The sequence below is a fragment of the Rhododendron vialii genome, chromosome 12a, assembly GCF_030253575.1.
Source record: "Rhododendron vialii isolate Sample 1 chromosome 12a, ASM3025357v1".
Classification (NCBI taxonomy): domain Eukaryota; kingdom Viridiplantae; phylum Streptophyta; class Magnoliopsida; order Ericales; family Ericaceae; genus Rhododendron; species Rhododendron vialii.
The window spans coordinates 19,394,729-19,415,426 of NC_080568.1; the positions used below are offsets into that span (position 1 = coordinate 19,394,729).

Here is a 20,698-nt window from a genome sequence, read left to right on the forward strand (position 1 = left end):
TCAAACCGTTTTTCCATCATCTCTCCTAAAACCAATTGGTGGTAGGGTTTCAATTAAGTCTTTTATAACATTCGACATCGCACCTGCAAGTATGTTTTTAGAGCGGTTGCAGGGAGTGACATTGTGTAACCAAATTCATAAAGGCACTCCAGGCCCAACACCAAGAAAATTTAAAAAACCTGTAAACCGGACCGATTGGACCAGTCTATTTGAATTGTTTATGTGGTTTAATGGATTGGTTTTGGGTCGACTAAAAATGAGAATCAGATATTATGGTTCGGTCCACGGTTCCATAATCATGAATTGTGATTCGAATCGAACCGGATTGTTTATTTATATATATATATATATATATATATATATATATATATATATATATATATTATATTGAATACATCCCACTTTCCTACTGTTGTTCATGGTTTTGTTTCACAGTATTTTAGTAGATGTTTTACTTATGTTGGGCTTCTAGTTCTATTTTGTGGGTTGGCTTAATGGCAGTAGTTTTATGAATAAGTTGCAAGGTTTTTTTTTTTGGACAAATTCAGTTTTTAAGATTAATGAAGCTGTTGTAATTGTTTTGCGGTGTATTTTGTTCGCTACGTACTATTTTACAGAACTAGAAGTATGTAACTCATGTATTTTTATATTTTTTTGCAATCTTTGGATGCTAATTAACAAGGTTTAGAACCAAAAACCAAACCAAACCATCTACCAAACCATACCGGTTTGATGGTTTGGTTTGTAACATTATGGTTTGATTCCTAAAATTCTATATGTCTACCCGTAATTCTAACCCCCTTTTTATAAGTACTATCCACCCCCTCTTTTAGTTAGTTCATGTTTTGTTGGTTTACTTTTATATAATTATTTTATAATTTTTTGTATTTTATCGATTTTGCATTGTTATTTCCGGATATGGCCGGGTTCGTCTCGTGACAAGAACAATCTAAAAAGTAAAAAATTATGGTCAAATTTTTTCAAAAAGATAATTAACTAAAGATGAAAATAATTCAAAAATAGACAGACTTTTTGGATTTTTTTTGTATTTTATTAAAAAAGTATAATTTGGTACATAATTTTTTACTTCTTAGCCCCCTTCGAGACAAACAAATAATCTAAAAAAAAATTGACAAAAACTAATAAATGCAAAAAAAAAAATTAAATAAAGACCAAAAAAAAAATAAAAAATCCAGCTTACGCAGTACTACATTATTAAGCTAAAACGGACCTTAAATCTAACAGGCCATATATTCAAATCTTTTACTAAAATAAATAACCCACACTAGATAGAGGACTAATTCCTAATTTTTTGAGTCGGTTGGAAAATCAAAAAATCCCACAAGAACCAGGAGTCCAGGGCTTTCTAATTCCTGCATGGAATTGTTTCCTTTTCCTAATTAATATTCTCTCCTTGAGTTTTCCAGAAACCTATACACAACAGACACGACTCTGTTGCATGCGTTGGCAACGTACTACTCATGCGGGCACGAACCCAGTATTACACAAATCCTTGTTCGAAAACACAATCAATTAATTAAGGAACTAGGAAACTCTCATTCAACGTGAAGCGCTGCAGGTTTCCTTTTCCAATTCCCACTCGGTTTTGGATTTGCAGCTAGCCCGGCCCCATTATATAAGAGTACTATATATACACAAACGACCTGTGCTTTTTTCTGTAGATCGGAACCACAGCTTTCTCTACTAATTACAGCTAGCTAGCTATATCATGATCATGATTCTTGCATCGAACATTCCAGCTGGAGAATTAGAACAAGGAAACAATTTTGCCATGATCAACTCTCTTCCTTCCGATTTGTTGGTTGATGTTCTTGCCCGGGTCGCCTCCTCTTCCTTCACCGACCTCTTCAACTCCAAACTATGGTACTAATTAGTCACCTTCTCCTCGCGTTCAATTGTCTAATTGGATTACGTACAAATTCCACTGTTCGACTAATTATATGTGGATGCTATCATACATGATCTTATCACTGATCATGCCACAGAGACACCCTGCATTAGGTTGGTCGTAATGCAGAAATTTCAACTTATTCTTTTATATGTCTTTTCATTCGCTAACCTACCCATAGTCCTCTGTTTTTTCTTCTTCTTTTTCCTTCAATCGGTGAGCCGCACTGGTTCTGCGCTTGTATTCGTACTTCTTTTATTGATCTGGTCACTGTACTTGCAAAACAAGCGTTTGTTTGCTATATTTATAGAACTGCATTCATGCATTAGGTTGGTTGTAATGCAAGCTCTGAATTTTTTTTTCTTTTGTCTCCCATTCACTCCCTGCAATCCTCTTATTTTCTTGTTCTTTTGTTCAATGTTCCAATACTAGCTTTGAATCTGAGTTATATGTGTCCAATTTCTTTTTAATACATTATTGCGTACTCTCTCCGCCCCTAAATATATGTCCGGACCGAAAACCTAGGCCTTTAAAAACATGCATTTTTTTGGTTGTTCAATAAATTTGAAAAAAAATTGCAAAGGTATTTTTTTTTCAAATTTTTAAAATTTGTTGAACGAAAAGAATGCATATATTTGAAGGCTTAGTTTTGCGGGCCGGACATTTATTTAGGTCCGGAGGCGGAGGGTTTAATTGAATCATGCAACTTACGCACATATATGTTTAGCAGTAATTTTAAAATTTACATGACTGATTCAGGTATTTTGCATGTCATAATGCTTGCATTTTTGTTTTTGCCTGCTTATCGATAGTTGTAGAGATTTCAGAGGAGCAGCCGAGGAAGAATGTGTCCTTGAGCAAGTATCGATGGTGGGATTTCCAGTGATTCATCAATGGCTGAAATCCGAGAAAGTGAGTTGGTTCTTGAAGCGGTGCGTGGAGATTGGAAATCCGGAGGCCCTCTACAGACAGGGAATGGTAACAAAATCTCTCTTTCCTAATCTCATACTAGCTTATTTAACTTTGAATGCTCGTGCAAACATATATGATTTGTCTCTACTTAATTGACTAGTTGGTTAGGTTGAGAAAGTACCGCCCCAAGCTCTAATTAACTTCTTTTGACGAAGCCATCAAAAACTAGTTACAAATTATAATCCATTTATTCATCAGTTAACAAAGTGTAATGACTAGCTACTATCTTTGGCTATCATTGGAATATATAGGTTGAATACTTCAGTTCATTGAGAATGGAATCAGGGCTTGAGAAGTTGAGGATAGCAACAGAAAAAGGTCATGTTGAAGCCTCATACGTGTACGGTATTATACTAGTGTGTATGGGTGGACAATCAAGTGTAGAGGGGTTAAAGCTTCTAAATGCCATGAAGGGTAGTACTACTTCACAATCAACTCGCTTCGCAACATTCCAAGACTGTCGAAAAAGAATTGAGGCCGTTATTCGCACAATGTGGATCAACAACCACCTTGCGGGCCGACAAAGGAGAAGTTGCTGCCATGAAAATACAAGCAGATTGAAGCAGACATGGGAAGGGCGAAGCCAAGTGGAGGATGATGCGAGTTGCGAAGCGTGTAAATGGGATAGGGAAGTGGGCTTGTTTTGCGATATGTTGCGTTGATTTCTTATCGGAAGTCAATGTAAGTTTGGTTTTGGGGCCAAATTAAGTTTGTCTTTCTGATATATCATATATGGGTGCCAGCCTTTTGTAATTAGTATTTTTGTGGCTTATAGGGTCTTTATTCAAGTGAGAGGTTATGGATATGTTACTTTACATAGTGTTGTTATAATTGAGGTAGTGAAATCTAGAGCGCCAAGATAGAGACATATGTGATGACTTTTGTGATTTGGTATTTCAGTATTTGCTTAAATGATACTACTACTATCTTGTGCGCTATTTAATTCTTTAGAGAAATTGCGTCTTCATTTTTTTTATAATTGAATGTTTGGGCCACCTCGGCTAATTCTGGGGCCCGAAAGTTAATGACCGGCTAAACCTTCAATGGCCCCAAAGTTGGAAATTTTTGGCCTTCGTGGAAATGAAAATGTAACATTGTAACGTAATGAAGGAACACTATTGGTTTCATATAACCATCTGACCATAATCCCACCACCAGGCCAAAACCCTTGGGGTTGGGAGAAATTGTCTCAAATTGTTTGGTTAAGTTAGAAATGGTCGCTTTTTCCCAAATTGATTATATGAGTGGGAAACTTGTGTAGTTGGCTGCTTCTATAATTTATACTCTAAGAAAGTTTTAAAAGCAAAATAAATGTTTGAGAAGATATTAAAATGGCGATTAAATTTCTTAAAATGATAAAGTGATTGTTCTAGAAATTTAAAGTGCATCGATTAGGATTCCAAGACAACTATGGTTTGGAACATGCAAGGATATGCTTATGGGTTTTTGGGTTCACCATTGTCCAAGAGGTTTTCATCTCTTTGCAATTGCCACAAACAACGCATGGATTGTGACCCATGAAGTTGGAGATGTCACCTTCATTCCTCAAGTTGCAGAAGGAAGATTGTAGGTTGATTTCTAGGGTTTCAATCTGTTGAAGGAAGGAGTGAAGATGGAAGATAGGGCGTCAAGTATGTATAAATGGAGAGGAAGGGGTGGAAAATGGCAGGAATGGAGGTTGATTTTTCTACAAATACAATATCCTCTGGGTAAGAAGAGGGAATGACCCTAATTTGCCTGTTTTCCATCCAAACGCAGGTGTTTATGAGCCACATAGCCATCCTCCATTTGTACATTGACGAAAACATGCGGCAGGGTGTAATTGATGAAATGTTGACAAGTTTAGAGGTCTAATTAACCTCGCCTTCAAATAAGGTTGAGAAAAACCCCAAGCGTAGGGCTAGGTCGTCAGTAGCATAGTAAACCGGCAAGACCGGGATCGTACCACAGGGAATTCGCAATATAGCTAGTCTGGATTGTAGATTTAAAAGGTAGACTGCGGCGTTCAAGACGGCCAACTTGATTTGCTTAGAATTGGTGAAAATCGCCCGGGCGATTTACTAGGAAAAAGCTTAGTTAACTTAAAATAGGCAAGTCTAAGGATCTTCTAACCCTTGACAAAGGAGGTTACCGGTTCTCAGAATAACTCAGGCGAGAGTCACGACCGCGTGCTCACGCTCGGAGAATTTAACTTTTATGACTACGTTTAATGAAAGATGTGATTAAACGGAGGCGAACCAACTTGTTTGACGAATTTATCGAACACTTAGGAGGCCACGAGCTCTCAGGGAGCTGCTTGCCAAGACCGCTTGACAAACGCCTCACCAAGTAATTAACACCCCTTTGCTTGGACCAAAAATGCAAGTTAAGTTCTATTCCGTAAATCATGCTTTTAAGCCCTAATATTTGAAAACCACATAAACACCTAAGTCCTCGGGAAAGATTATCCCAGGACTTGGCCAAACGACTACTCACACATACTTAAAGCAAAAACCAAAGCATAGAAATAAGACATAAATTTTAACCGATAGAAATGAAAATAAAGTGGATTTTATAAAGGATCTAGTCCGCGGCTACAACATTAATAAACGAGAAAACATTAAACGACAAATACCTTGAGGAGTTCTTGAAGAAATTAGCTAGAAAAGCTTGAAAGCCATTAATGGAGTTCTAGAAAATTAAAGGACTTAAAGTGGAAGATGACAAGCTCCTTTAGAAGAGAGAGAGAGACCCTATTTATACAAGGTGGTCTCTCTCTCACAAAATATCCCAAGAAAATATCCAAAAGTAACCAAAAGTGAAAAACATTCCAAAAGTAGAAAGTAGAAAAAGCAGCAAAATCGTGCTGCAATCTGCAGTATGAACCAGTACTGGCCAATTCCCAGTACCGGTTCATAGGTCTTCAAAAGCTGGAAAACTTCAACTCTGGACATCATGAACCGGTACTGGCCAAATCCCAGTACCGGTTCATAGGAGGCAGAACTTCAAATTTTTTCTGCTTTGGCCCCGACAGCCCGACAGCGACCCGACACCCTCTTTGGCCTAGATTAATCACCCGACGGGGCTTTGTGGAACATTACTTCAATGCCTCGAACCCTTGGATACTTCCGACTACGATCCTTGGCGTTAAGAACCGCCTTAGCACCGCGTATTACCTGAGACAACCAAAGCAAACCCTTACGTGCAAAATGAGATACAAATGATATCTAAGGGAATCAAAAATGCTACAAATTAGGGAACTAAAGCACCAAGATTATACAATCTTGGTTGCTCATCACTCCATAGATAAATTACATCACCACAATAATCTTAAGCCGTCTTCTAAATAATCTTCCACATGCTCCAAAATTATCAACTCTTCCAAGACCTCTCCAAATTAATCCTTATATGCTCCAATTCAATTTCCACTAATTCGGCTCCACACCTGAAAAAGAAATTATCCGGAAAGTATACGATACAACAGAATAACAAAGCTCATAAGTGGAATCAATAAACGATAATTGACCATCAAGTCAAAGCAACAATCATAAGGGACCTTATACCATGTCCTCCTTAGTACATGACCAGTGACACTCCCCCAATACTTTCCTCACCGAGTCATCCTCGACCCATTCTGGCTATTGGATAGGCTATTGGTGCATGAATTCACTCGATCCCTGTACTAAACAATTCTATAGTACTCAACCAACAACGTCATATTCGATACCAATCATTCCACTTTTCAACAATATTCCACAGGAGTGAACAAAAATCACGAGATAATCAAAAGAAGTACAAAAGTGAGAGTAAAGAAAGGATTCCGGAAGTAGGAAGCATATCGTACACTCCCCGGATTACCTCAAATATGACCGGCCGATTTGTCCACGAATCAATGCCTTAAAAATATTTTTCTATACCAATATCCACCCTTCAAAACATCACAAACTATTTATAAACTTTCAAGCTTTTTCCCTCTTCTCTTTCTCCCATTCTATCATCTCTTTCCTTTCTCTATTTTACTTGGTGATGTGTGGTGTGTGTGTGGTATTGAAGGTAGTAGGAAGGCCTATTTATACTACTAAGCTACAAGGTCTAGAATCATCTAATGAGATCTATCCATATCTAACATTATCCTTCACAAAATCTAACCATATCTAACATTATCTTTCACAAAATCTCACCATATCTACTAGAATTATCTAATATAATCTAATATTATCTAACAAAATCTATATAATATCTAATAAAATCAATCAAATCTTATCCTAATCTTATCCAATCCAATCCAATCTAATCTTATCCAATCCAATCCAATCCAATCTAATCCTATCCTAATCTTAATAAAATCCAATCAAATCTTATTCTAGATTTTTAGGATTATGAAGTAGGCTAGGGTTTCCTAGAAAGTCTAGATATCTATCAATTAACAAAATCAATTATACTTACAAAAAAAAAATAATACTTCAATAAAATATTTAATTTTATTCGGAAAAAATATTGGCCCGAGATTCGGGTCATTACACTACGGGTTAAATAAAACAAAACATAGTAAGGGTTAACATAGTGAGCAATCAAATATTTAACTCTCAGTTTTTACCCACAAAAATTCCTAATCGTTAAGAGGGTTTCATATACTGGACGTTTTTTCTCTCTGCCTAAAAAATCTTCATGGCACACCAGACCTCTCTCTCCCTCTTTCTTGGCACAAGAATCCCACATCGTCAAAACTTTGAAGACAGTTTCGAGAAAATAAGAACATAGGAGAAGAGTGTCACGCCACGACACATGCACAGCACGAGCACGAAAAGAGCACGGGCACGACACAACATGATTAAAAATTTAAACATATAAAATAATTAATCACAAAAGTAGATGTAAGCTACGTGTACACTCTGTCTTATAATTGATGTGTCACAATGTTGATGATTACAAATAAAAAAGTATTACATTCATTTTTAAATTTGCAATTGATTGTCGATTGATAGTTGAGTAGGAGCTAATTTATTTAAAATGTACTAAAACTACAGTGATGCAACTCTTACCTATTTACATTCATTTGTATTACGAAATTGCAATTTTTCATAATATTTCGTATTTTTTCAGTTTAATTGTTTTATTTTATTATTTTTATGTAGAATTGGTCGCATATTTTATTTAAATTCTTTTGAGAGCATAATTTATGAAAAACATAATTAAGTATGGAGTAGTCATGTTGCTATTTTTTACATTTTTGAGTTTTAATGTATTCACGTTGTTATGCACGTTTCTTTTTGTTTGTCTCCCATACATGGTCGCCCCTGTGTAGTGAAATTAATTCCTGGCTCTGTCCCTGGGTGCGTGCAAGTTGGCCCGGGACATCCTGCATTAGATTCTTCATAATGAAGAAATTTCAACTTATTCTTTTTATCCTTTCATTCGCTAACCTACCCGTAGTCCTCTGTTTCCTCTTATTCTTTTTTCTTCAAACAGTGAGCTGCACTGGTCCTGCGCATGCAAGCTTTGAATTTTTTTTTTTGTTATTTTGATCTCTCATTCACTCCCAGCAATCCTCTTCCTTTCTTGTTCTTTTGTTCAATGTTCCAATACTAGCTTCGGATTTGAGTTATATGCGTCCAATTTCTTATTAAGACATTATTGCGTACTCCCTCCATCCCTAAATAAATGTCTAGACCAAAAACCTATACCTTTAAAAACATGCATTTTTTAGATTCAAAAAATTTGAAAAAAAAATTGCAAAGGTATTTTTTCCCATTTAAAAAAAAAATTGAACGAAAAAAATGCATTAAAGGTCTAGGTTTGTGGGCTGAACATTTATTTAGAGACGGAGGGTATAATTGAATCATGCAATGTACACACGAAATATATGTTTAGCATAATTTTTAAATTTGCATGACTGATTCATGTATTTTGCATGTCATAATGCTTGCATTTTTGTTTTTGCCTTCTTATCGATAGTTGCAGAGATTTTAGAAGAGCAGCCGAGGAAGAATGTATCCTCGAGCAAAGTATCAATAATGGGATTTCCAGTGAATCAATGGCTAAAATCCGAGGAAGTGAGTTTGTTTTTGAATCGGTGCGTGGTGGGTGGAAATCCGGAGGCCCTGTACAGAGAGGGAATGGTAACAAAATCTCTTTTTCCTAATCTCATACTAGCTTATTTAACTTTGAATGCTCGTGCGAACATATGATTTGCGTGTCTCTACTTAATTGATTTGCCAAGCTCTAATTAACTTCATTTGACGAAGCCATCAAAAACTACTTAGCACTAATTCTAATCCATATATTCATGATCAGTTAACAAAGTGTTGATGACTACTATTTTATTGGAATAGGTTGAGTACTTTAGTTCAATGAGAATGGAATTTGGGCTTGAGAAGTTGAGGAGAGCATCAGAAAAAGGTCATGCTGAAGCCTCATACGCGCGTGTACGGTATTATACTAGAGTGTATGGGTGGACATTCAAGTTTAGAGGGGTTCAGCTTCTAAATGCCATGAAGGGTAGTACTACTTCACAATCAACGCGCTTAATTTGCAATATTCCAAGAGTGTCGAAAGAGAATTGAGGTCGTTATTCGCTTAATGTGGATCAACAACCACCTTACGGGTCGACAAAGCAGAAGTTGCTGCCATGAAAATACAAGCAGATTGAAGGAGACATGGATGGGCGACGCGAAGTGGTGGTTGATGCGAGTTGCGAAGCGTGTAAATGGGATAGAGAAGTGAGCTTGTTTTGCGATATGTTACATTAATTCCTCATCGGAAGTCAGTGTAGTAGTAGTATTTTGTAGGGGCCAAAGTTTGTCTTTCTGAAATCATATATGGGCAGTGGCGGACTCAGGAATTCCATATATTTGGGGCACATATTATTCACAATCTTGAAAAATATTTCTCTATATGTATACCACTAAATTATCGCTCAATTATTGAATATTGATCACTCATTTTATTCCGCAACCGATTTTTGATAATCTTCATGTCTGAAAATACTTTTTCAACTGTCGCGGTGGCAACCGTAAGATTGATAGAAAGTAAACTAAAGTATTTAGTAATTTGATTTTCATAATATTTTGGATTCGGAGGAAAACACACAGAGATAGGACAAAATTAGAGAAATAAAGGACAGAGGTAGAACAAAAATGAAGAAATAAAGGAAAGATGTAGAAAAAAATGAAAAAAATAAAGGAAAAAGATAAAACAAGAATGAAGAAATAAAGGAAAGAGAGAACAAAAATAGAAAAAAAAAAAAAACAAACACAAGGGTTGGCATAAATGGGAATCAAATCCAGGTGCCAAGAGCTTTTCATAGTCTATAGAACCACTCCACCACACTGATGAACTGTACCAATGTAAAATCTTTTACAAATTTATATCAATTTTTTATTTTTTTAAAAAAGGCATGGGGCACGTGATCCCACGTGCCTCCACGTGGGTCCGCCCCTGTATATGGGTGGCAGCCTTTTGTAGTTAATTACTAGTATTTTGTGGCTTATAAGGGCTTTATTCAAGTGAGAGATTATGGATATGTTACTTTACATATAGTGTTGTTATAATTGAGGTAGTGAAATCTAGAGCGCCTAGATAGAGGCAAATGCGATGACTTTTGTGATTTGGTATTTGCTTAAATGATACTACTATCATGTGCGCTATTTAATTCAAAATGGGTTTTAGAGAAACTGTATCTTCTTTTTTTATAATCAAATGTTCGGGTCAGTTTATGCACATTTCGATTAATTTCGGAGCTCAAAAGTTTATAATTGGGTAAACCTTCAGTGGCCCAAAGTTAAAAATGTTTGGTCTTCGTAGAAATGGAACATGTAACATAATGGAGGAGAATTTATTGGTTTCTCATAACCATCCGGCCAAACCCCTTGGGGTTAAGAGAAATTTTGTCTGAAATTGTTTTGTTAAGTTGGAAATGGTCGCTTTTTCCCAATTAAATTGATTATAGTGTATGACTCGGAAACTTGTCTAGTTGGCCAACTTGGCTACTTCTATAATTTATACTGTAAGAAAGTTTTAAAAAGCAAAATATGTTTGAGAAGATATTAAAATGACGAATAAATTTCTTAATCATGCCATGCATAATTGGTTTTCAAAAACAAAATCAAAATAAAAATCATGCAAGTGTATCTCCTCGATCTACAAAAAACTGATAAGTCCACCGTTTAGAAAAATGGGTCAGAGCATCTCAAATCAAAGTCATTATTTCGCATGAGACCTCAAAAATGACCTCCAATGGTCAACAAATTTTGAACCCAAAAAATGACTTTTATGACAGAAAAAACCCCATTGCCACTTTAGCGTTTCTGTGTTGCTATCCTGTTGGTTTAAATCTCTTATTTCAGGTGACCTAAAGGTGGGGATGGTTAACATAAATAATACTACTATTATATTTGATATCATTAAAGTAACTCTCCTAAAAATTGACAAAATATTAGGCCAAATATAATTTTTACTCAGAAAAAAATGGCTCAAAATATTAGAGGTGATCTCAATTTTAGCTAGCGGATTTATCTACTTTCTTCTCATTTGTTCTATCCTCAAGTACATGCCAATTTATGGTGGGATGTGTTTTGTGTTTTTGAAGCACTGTCTTACACAAATATGATCCGGATCCGACATAATCCAAATTTGATCCAAATCCAAAATATTAGTAACTAAAAATTCACTCCGAATCCGACTTGTCCAAATTCATTTGAGGTAATACGAATCCAAATTCGAAAAATTGGTTAATCTATGTAGTAGGTGTGAGTAGTGAGAAGAATGGGGGTGAAAACAGAATTTCCCCAACTCACCAAAGTCTCAAGTCTCAACTAAAACCCACCAACTCACCAAAGTCTTTGTATTCATCGCTGCTCTCAGGTGACTTCGGAGCTTCCAAAGCTTTTCCCTCTAAAACTTCTCTCCGTGGTGGCTGCCTTGCTCATTTCTCAATCCTCTCTCTCCTCCATCGCTGCCTTCCGGAGACTCGCCGGAGCTTCCATGGCTGCTTCTTCCGTTGCCGGATCGGCCATCGCCGCCCTCAAATCCGCCGTAACTTCACCACAGCATTCCGGCGATCTAAAGACCCCTCTTAACCGGAATAATTTCTCCCCCATTTGCGGCCGACTTCGATCCATTCAGCTCCAACACAGCTTTAACTCCAACTGCGGACCTAGGTCCTCTTTCGCTTCCTCTGGTATCGATTTCATCCCCTTTTTCGACGGTTTTTTTTGTTTTGTTTTGTTTGGTTCTTTGATATATAAATCACTGCATGAATACAAATGTACGTATAACCATGTACAAGCATTCCTGAACATCGCCACTTGTCGTACATGGTTCAATTCCTCGTCGTTCTTTTACTCCTCTATGCATTGACTCTGTTCAATTGGTTATGAATCGTAATTTAGTTGGTGTCATTACAAATTTGGAGATTGGACAATAGAAGATGGACTTTTTGTGATTATTATTATTATTTTTCCCTTGTGGATTGTCCGTAAAATTTGAAAGTTTGTGTTTCTCTGTGATTGTGCACTTGACTTTACAGAAAACAGGATTTGAGATTTAATGGCGTCAATGCAGTTCACAATTTGGAAAATGCTAGCAATGAGAAATAATGGGAAACTTTTGGGAGAAAATGAGAAGTGATTTGTACGAGAGGGTGGGCACGCTTCAAATAGACAAACCGTTTTTGTGTACTTCCGTTGTACTTTCAGATAGTTTAAAAACAAATCTGGAGATAATCCGGAAACATTGATGCCAGTAAGACTAGGGATTGTACTTGGTTTCCGCTATCTAATTATCCGGCAACATTTATGTCTATTGAAAAGTTCTGTGTGCTTTAAGGAAGATAATTCAACAATCTCGTCGTGATGTCAAGGCTAGGGGTCGTTGTTCTATTCCATTATCCCATAGTTTGGTAGCAAATGATAAACATAGGAATCTACCGTACATGGTTTTGTAACTCAATCAATAGCTTTACTTTACTAAGGGGCCTTACCTTAGTTACACGAAACGGGAGCGGGGGCGGGGGAACGGATGATCATAGAAGTGTGGGAGTGCCATTGCAAGCGGTTAGAAAAAATTATTAAAATTATAAATATATTTTGGAATTTTATATTGTTAAATGTCAATATAAAAATATTATTCTACCACATAAAATATTACTATTAAAATTATAAGTTTCTAGTTATATTTCAACATTTTTATTGTAGCACATGATTACACAATAGAGCTCTTGTGCATATTAAGTATGCATAAAAGTTAAAGGCATTAGTTTGACTCTAGAAGGTTAAGATCAGATGTGCACACCAACAAGAACAAAACAACTTTAAAGCTACCAATTGCAGCTTGAATCGTAAGTCTCTCAACCGTTTTTTGGGTGTAAGTTCCCGTATAGGTAAGGAACGAGTTTCCGTCGTCATTGGGACGAGTTTCTTGGAGTTTCCTTCGACAGGAACGTAGAAACGTGGGCATAGTTGAAGGTAAGCAACTAAGGGCCTTACTGCCCGTCTTTCCTGGTTTCACCTATAAATATTTCCCTGTTTTGCATCCGCCTTCTTGTATCATAAGATTCATAGCACTATGTAGTGCCACATGCAGGTGTAAAAGCACAGGTTGCTACTGTTGAACAAGTAAGCATTGAAGCATCTCAAGATTTGGAAGCTCCAGTTGTTGTGGTTACCGGGGCCTCTAGAGGGATTGGCAGAGCCATTGCCTTGGCTTTGGGGAAAGCTGGTTGTAAGGTCAGACAATTCCTCACTGCTCAAAGTAGGAAACATTTGAGGTGGTCACCTACTACGATGTACCTCTGCATCAATTATGCTCTGAATTTGTGGAAATGTTTTCGTATGTTAACAAATCTGGCTTGCGAGTAGCATTAGCAGTCACTTATCATCAATATTTGTAAACAAAAAACTGCACCTAGTTTAGTTTCCGTCAATGGGGGGTTTGGGAGGGCTGAAAACTTTACCTAGTAACCTTGACATTGTAGGTTTGAATATGAAGGCAGCCACTTTCTGCATATAATGCCAAATGTCAGGCCTGTACCTAATCTGCCCTCTCCGAGACCCATCACCAGTATGTTTTGTGGAATGATCAGGATGAGTATCTCTTACTCCAGTCATCAGCCAAATTTTCAAGGGTACTTTATAAAATTTTAAAGTTAACATTGAATGTGTAAGGTTTCTTTGATATACATTTACCAAGTTATGAGGTACCATGTACCAAGTGCTCCCCACTACCCTCACAGCCTCACCACATACACACGCAACAAATAAAATAGAAGAAGAGTGTCACGGCTAGCGTTGTAATTGTTAAAGTGATTCTGTAAAGAAACTTGGTCAATAGGCTGTCATTCTTGAAAAAATCAGCTGAGGAACATGTTGAAGCTATTGCTATGGGTGTTACACTGTTGATATTGTGAGTATCAACTCTCAACTGGAAATGCTTGATGGCAAGAAAGGAGAAGCATGGAAGATCATATGGATATGCATAGTTATAAACCCACAACACGAATCCTCGAATAAACATCTTGCTTCGTGGCTTCTTTTTTTTGGTGAGTAAAAAACCGACCTTAGGCAGTCATACCGATGTGTAGTATTTAATGTGAAGATATCTAGGAGATAGTGATCCATTAAATCTGAAAGTATGTCAACATGAAGCTAATTTTCACTTTCAGCCACGACTTTCAATCTCAGCACAATGCAAAAATGATTTCCCTTATTTTACGGTTGTGCTTACATATGAGGTTAAATATTCTCTATTATTTCAAGGACAAGAAGCTTTATCACCCATGACAAGATCTCAAAGATATTCTGGTTGCCACACTTCTCTCTCTAAATCAGTTGATTGTTTTGCCTGATATTTTCTGTTCCACTTCGCACATAAAGGACGTAACTGCAGCCCTGTGGGACTATAATAAATTTGGTGCATGGAGTAGAGTAGATGCTGTAATTATTCGCTTCTTATTACTCTGAGTTATAAACGATGTCATATTGAGTTGTAGAGTCATTCACCTTCCCTTCCTCCCTATGCTGATTATGGACTTTCTTTGACAGGTTTTGGTTAATTATGCTAGGTCATCAAAGGAGGCCGAAGAAGTTTGCAAAGAGGTTAGTGGCTCAGTGATATAATAGGGCTGATATGAACAATTCTTTTCAGCTTATTAGAAATTTTTAATTCAGAATGTCGACACTAGTGTTATCTCTTCTCTCATTGGCTATGTTTGTCATGTAGTATCCTCGCCTGGAAGAATGCCTAGATTTTCTATAGACGCCTCCGTTGTAGATTCTGCTTGATTCATGATAAAGTTTTTTTAAGCTTGCTGTGATGCCTATGCCTTTTTCCTGCCTCTACCGTCTAAAAACCAGCACCCACTTGCCCTATCAAGCACCTTATGTTCATTTCCTATGGTAATACTAAGACTGAGAGGAACTTGATGTAGAAAATCTTTCAAGCGTACTTTATGGTTTATGCTACAACAAGACCAATTATTCTTACTGGGGGGGGTCATGTTGCAAGGCTATCCCACTCACATTAGTATATTCTTTGGACAACGAAGGCCTTGGTTGGACCAACTGTGGAGTAGGAAATCATTGATTATATTATGTGCTGCCATTTCTTGCAGATTGAAACATGTGGCGGTCAGGCTCTTACATTTGGGGGAGATGTTTCAAAAGAAGCTGACGTGGAAGCAATGATCAAAACTGTGAGTAAATGTTGCTAGTTCTTGTCGATTATTTTTGTTTCAAATGTGCTGCTTACTTCTTGCATCCTTTATAATTGTCGCGTCTACAGGCGGTTGATGCATGGGGGACTGTTGATATATTGATAAACAATGCAGGTTCTCGGAAGATACCTCCTATTCTGTCATTAACAATTTAAGATTTAGTCCACTAATGGTTCCACCATCGTTTCAGGCATTACTAGAGATGGTTTATTGATGAGAATGAAGACATCTCAGTGGCAGGAAGTTATCGATCTGAACCTGACTGGTGTATACCTATGCATTCAGGTGTGTTGATTTTCAGCTCTGAGTGTTGTCAGGCATTTGGCTTTTATCTTTGTTTGACCTACCTTTTCTACTCATTGCAGGCTGCAGCCAAAATTATGATGAAAAAGAAAAAGGTACTCCTTCCTCAGGTTAACTGCATTAATTATGATGGTCATTGGTGGAACATTCAGACACTTTTTTCTTCTTCCTCCTTTTTTTTGTTTTTTGTTTTTGCGCTGGTGGGGAGGGGTAGGTGAAGACAGGGAGAAGAGGCTTTCAGCTTGGTTTTAATGAGTTTCCACTTGGGGGTTTTCCCTAGGGCTGTCCATCGGGCGGGTTTGGTCGGGTTCGGGTTGGACCCGACCCGACTAAATTGCGTAAATAGCCACCCGAGCCCGACCGAAACACATGTTGGGTTCCATCCGAACCGAATTCTGATTGGTTCGGGTTGATTCGGGTCGGATTGTCAGGTTGTTCAAATACAATCACAAAATCACGAACACATTCAAAAAATCACAAACACAGTCTGTCAGTCAAAGATCTACACAATCACAACCTCAAATCAGATCACAATCACGATTCACAGCATAATATTACAAACTCATGATTCACAATCACAGATCTACACAATTTTTTTCTGAAAATCATATTTTTGAACCATATTTTCAATTCCAAAATTACAGTGACCTAGAGGAGGAGAAGGCGGTGGCGGCCGGCGGAGGAGGAATTGGGCGAGGTGGACGGCTGGGAACGACTGTGGTGAGGATGTCGTTGAGGACGAGGTGGAGCCGCCGCCATAGCTGTTGAGGACGAAGATGTCGTCGTTGAAGACAGGTGGAGACTGGAGTCTGCTGTATTGGAGGAGGAAGACGACTGAGGAGTGAGGGTGGATCGTGGGAGTGGGACTGTGGGAGAAGGAGAAGTGAAGGTCTGGAGGAGAAGAGGAGATCGAAGTGGAGGTCTGGACTCTGGAGGAGTAAAGTCGGTCGAACAAATGGGTGGGATTTGAGAAATTAGGGGATTTTTTTGCTTTTATACAAAATAGGTCGGTCGGATCGGGTGACCCGAAATTTTATATGGTACACCCGACAACCGACCGACAGTTTGAAAAATCCGACCATACAGACCCGAACCCAACCGATCCATCCGATCTGAACCGTCCGTTGGGTCTGTTTTCGGGTCGGGTCGGGTGAGTGGACAGCCCTAGTTTTCCCCTCAAATTTGCATCAAATTTCCTTTTTGTTAAATGTTCAATTCAACACTCACTGCATGCGACTTCCTTATTGATCATAAGGAGCTGGACAATCTTTGATGAACTCCTTCAAGTGGGGGCTTTAAGTAGTTAATGTGACCTCACTCATGTACGTACCAAATGTCCTGCTCTTTAATGATTTATCGCAAGTTCCTTACTCTGCGGAACCAAAAGAATCAATCGTTGTTAAGCTCAGGCGTTTTAGCAAGCTCTGTCGCTGAGATAATAATGATATCTGAAAATGAGGAAATAAATTAAGATGTACGACAATAGAAAGGTCAGAGAATTTTGGATTCCAGAGAACGACTGATGTCTTTTTGCTTTCGAATCTCTTATTTATTTAACTGCTCTTGTTTCAGGGTAGGATAATCAACATAGCATCAGTTGTTGGTCTTGTTGGTAATGTTGGGCAAGCCAACTATAGTGCTGCGAAAGCAGGGGTAATTGGCTTGACCAAAACTGTGGCCAAGGAATATGCCAGCAGGAATATTAATGTGAGTTCTCCTCACTCTTCCATTTGGATCTTGAAACAAGACACAGGACAAGATGCAGCTAATGGTAGTAGATAGAAAAACATATTTACTTTAGGCTTTCCATTCAACAGGTTAATGCTGTTGCCCCAGGGTTCATTGCATCTGACATGACTGCTAAGCTCGGCGGAGACATCGAGAAGAAAATCTTGGAAACCATCCCATTGGGTAAGACACATGAAAAGATTCGAATTCCCTCTCTCATAGCCATGCAGAAAGGCTCTCACCTTTGTGTCTCCTTTTACATTTGAAAAGTTTGTCCCCTCTTTATCTGATTCCATTTTCTGATAAATCCCAACCTCTCTTTCCACGTTCTCGGTTTTGTTATAACTCCATGAGTGTTAACTTTTTACTAGAGTAGCCACACAAATACAAATCATAGATAACATTTCAGATTTATTGCATGAAAGCATGATTTGCGAATCCATGTCATCTATCACTAAGTAAATCTCGTCTTTGGTCTGATGTTGTGTACCTGTAATTCAAGTGCTTGGTGGTCCTTAGTTTCATTTTCAGTGTTTGTTTACCTGATTGGCAAAAGTACCTTTCTGCAGCATATTTTCATGAACAAAACAAAGCAAATGGGTTTGAATAATTCTGATTATTTTTCTCTATTGTCAATTCAGGAAGGTATGGCCAACCAGAAGAAATAGCTGGACTGGTGGAATTCTTGGCCCTCAATCCTGCTGCTAGTTACATTACTGGACAGGTTTTCAAATACTCTTCATCAAATCACCATTTTGTGACCATAAATTCTTGCTTTGCTATAACTTTTACGTTCACCATGTACTTATGAGCTTCTTGATGAGAACTCTGGTCATGCAGGTGTTCACCATTGATGGAGGAATGGTGATGTAGGAGGCCGTTGACTAGATCTCCTGCCAAATCACCACAAACCAATGCTTCCGATCCAGACGAGTAAAATTGCAGTTGTCTGATGCATCACAAAACACTATTGAGGCTTATGCAGGCGTTTTGTCTTCAAGATACTCATAGCAAGAAATAATAGGAATGCTGCGGAGGTTTTTAAGGGGTTTTTTTTTTTTAATTTTTAAAATTGAGCATGTTATTGACATCAAACATGGTTTGTGGAAGTCTTTTTTCCAAACTACTTTTGGCGTTAACGAAATGTACTTTTGTAATATGAGACACAATGTACTTTTGTAGTCAACCGGGTTGATTATGCTACATGATTTTCTAAGATGTAGGAAACTTCCTTTGCTATGCTTACATATCTTGCTAGTACTTTTTTCCTGCGGCGAGCTACCCAACCTTGTCTCATTGCTTGGCATAATTAATGTTTTACGTACCGAATACCACAGGAATAACAGTTCGTTGAGAAGCCGATGGTCACTGTAATTTTATCATCAACAAATTGCCTAAGGAGTAGCTAGCTGCCTGGGATTTTGTTAGGGTTTACAATGTGCTAAAAATGAAGACTGCAGTAAGAAGTTTGTTAGGTTACCTTCAGAATAGTGATGTTACATATGTTGAATGTATATACTACATCTGTCCAAAATTATCACTCTTCAAAAGTGTGGATGATACTCAACGAATGTTAGAATTTCAAAATACACATTTTCAACTAAGAGTAAAGAATTGGAAACTTCTATGCATAATTCATGAAAACCGAGATTATTTTTGCACAATATCGCTTCCCTAATGGCGATCAGTTACTAATATTGAGTTTTGATTAGCAAATAAGAAGATCAAATACTATGTGTCTGAATATTGACCTTACTGTTAGAGATTCCTGGCTCCGCTCTTGTTGACCAGTCAAAATGAACAAGGATTTTCAGAAAAAAAAGAAGGGAATTGAATTTTACACTCTATTTTTTGATATCACGTTCTCTTTTTTGTCTTTTACCAAAAAAAAAATACATACTCTTTCAACATTAAAATCCAAAAAATGGAGTGTGGTTATAAAAAAGGAAGTGTATAAATCAATTCCTAAAAAGAAAGATGGACCAAAATTTTAGGAAAAGAGTATATATTGGATATAGAATGATGTAATGGTTGTTTTATCAAAGTCATTAACCATTTGAAATCAAGTGATTGGAATCCATTATTTAAGAGTATCCACAATGCTATAATCAAAAGTAAAAGGTTTTTAAAGTTAGTAATGTCGGTGCAAAATATGGTTCATAAGCATCCCCATTGTAGCGGATCAAAAAAAAAAAAAAGCATCCCCATTGTAATAAGCAAATGAGTGTTGATAAAATAAATTTAACAACAATGCTAAAAAACACCCCACATTATAATAAGCATAGTTACAAGTCTTTTAGCAAATAATCAAATTTCACCCATTTCATTACCAAACTTCACAACTTTTACCAATAATCAAAACTCAATAACCAAACTCAAAATTCAATAACTCAAAAACACTCCACATTGGAATCGTCTCATCAAAATGAATAATTTGGTGGTCAAGTGCGTAATTGAAATTCTTTTGCAATTAGGCAAATGTGCATTGTGTATTATGGGGTTTTTTTTTTTTTGTTATGGATGCAAAAATAATCAATGTGGAGGTAGATGTTGTTGTAACACCCCTAATTTTGGGTACGTTAAATAGACAATTTTATTGAAACTTCAAAATAGAGTCTGGCTCATTATTACATCACAACTTCCATAAGAGTACTTTCATTACAAAAGGGAGGGAAATTAGGGTTCCTAACTACAGTTCCGCTTGCTCCTCCATCCTAGTCAGCTCTTCAGCTCCAAAGGCTTCCAAGGTGTGTAGCTCACCTTGATCATCTACAAAGTCTGACACATTATACCAGCGTCGCCACTAGTATAATATGTCAGGGTTACCAAAGGTAACACCATGAGCTATGAGAGCTCAATAGAATAATTCATATCCACTAACCCTTTAACTTACACACATTAGATCATAATATTAACGATTTCCACGAAGTACATGCATATCTAACAAAAACAGTTAACAATAACACATCCACATTTGCTAATCAACTATCGTTGGTGTCCATGATTTCTGAATTTCTCCTACGCAACATTTCATAAACCATGTCACTGGTTTCACCTTTTATTTACCAAATCAACACTTCCAAAATCGTTTTAACACA

At 37.3% G+C, this 20,698-nt stretch overlaps 3 protein-coding genes across 3 annotated transcripts; all 3 read left to right on the plus strand.

Moving 5' to 3' along the window:
- The first annotated feature begins 1,692 nt into the window (after positions 1-1,692).
- Positions 1,693-3,631, plus strand: LOC131309971 (putative F-box protein At1g67623). The gene is made up of 3 exons (XM_058336714.1): positions 1,693-1,884; positions 2,722-2,887; positions 3,133-3,631. Exons 1-3 carry the CDS (start codon positions 1,730-1,732, stop codon positions 3,541-3,543), a joined length of 732 nt encoding a protein of 243 aa, XP_058192697.1. The 5' UTR covers positions 1,693-1,729; the 3' UTR covers positions 3,544-3,631.
- A 5,127-nt stretch (positions 3,632-8,758) lies between these two features.
- On the plus strand, positions 8,759-9,423 carry LOC131309530 (uncharacterized). Its single transcript, XM_058336148.1, has 2 exons — positions 8,759-8,979; positions 9,193-9,423. The coding sequence occupies exons 1-2, from the start codon at positions 8,761-8,763 to the stop codon at positions 9,421-9,423; spliced, it is 450 nt and encodes a 149-aa protein (XP_058192131.1). The 5' UTR covers positions 8,759-8,760.
- Positions 9,424-11,629: 2,206 nt separating this feature from the next.
- On the plus strand, positions 11,630-18,664 carry LOC131309972 (3-oxoacyl-[acyl-carrier-protein] reductase 4-like). Its single transcript, XM_058336715.1, has 11 exons — positions 11,630-12,038; positions 13,442-13,584; positions 14,899-14,952; positions 15,468-15,548; positions 15,638-15,683; positions 15,760-15,854; positions 15,935-15,967; positions 17,445-17,579; positions 17,690-17,783; positions 18,242-18,324; positions 18,441-18,664. Exons 1-11 carry the CDS (start codon positions 11,843-11,845, stop codon positions 18,471-18,473), a joined length of 993 nt encoding a protein of 330 aa, XP_058192698.1. The 5' UTR covers positions 11,630-11,842; the 3' UTR covers positions 18,474-18,664.
- Positions 18,665-20,698: the final 2,034 nt, after the last annotated feature.

Excerpts from the sequence above, each read along its gene's own strand:
- LOC131309530 (XM_058336148.1), top strand. The coding sequence starts at position 8,761 with ATGTATTTTGCATGTCATAATGCTTGCATTTTTGTTTTTGCCTTCTTA. Across the intron at positions 8,980-9,192 it reads CCCTGTACAGAGAGGGAATG|GTTGAGTACTTTAGTTCAAT; the intron begins GTAACAAAATCT and ends TTATTGGAATAG.
- LOC131309972 (XM_058336715.1), top strand. The coding sequence starts at position 11,843 with ATGGCTGCTTCTTCCGTTGCCGGATCGGCCATCGCCGCCCTCAAATCC. Across the intron at positions 14,953-15,467 it reads CCGAAGAAGTTTGCAAAGAG|ATTGAAACATGTGGCGGTCA; the intron begins GTTAGTGGCTCA and ends CATTTCTTGCAG. Across the intron at positions 15,968-17,444 it reads TTATGATGAAAAAGAAAAAG|GGTAGGATAATCAACATAGC; the intron begins GTACTCCTTCCT and ends CTCTTGTTTCAG.
- LOC131309971 (XM_058336714.1), top strand. The coding sequence starts at position 1,730 with ATGATCATGATTCTTGCATCGAACATTCCAGCTGGAGAATTAGAACAA. Across the intron at positions 1,885-2,721 it reads CTCTTCAACTCCAAACTATG|TTGTAGAGATTTCAGAGGAG; the intron begins GTACTAATTAGT and ends GCTTATCGATAG. Across the intron at positions 2,888-3,132 it reads CCCTCTACAGACAGGGAATG|GTTGAATACTTCAGTTCATT; the intron begins GTAACAAAATCT and ends TGGAATATATAG.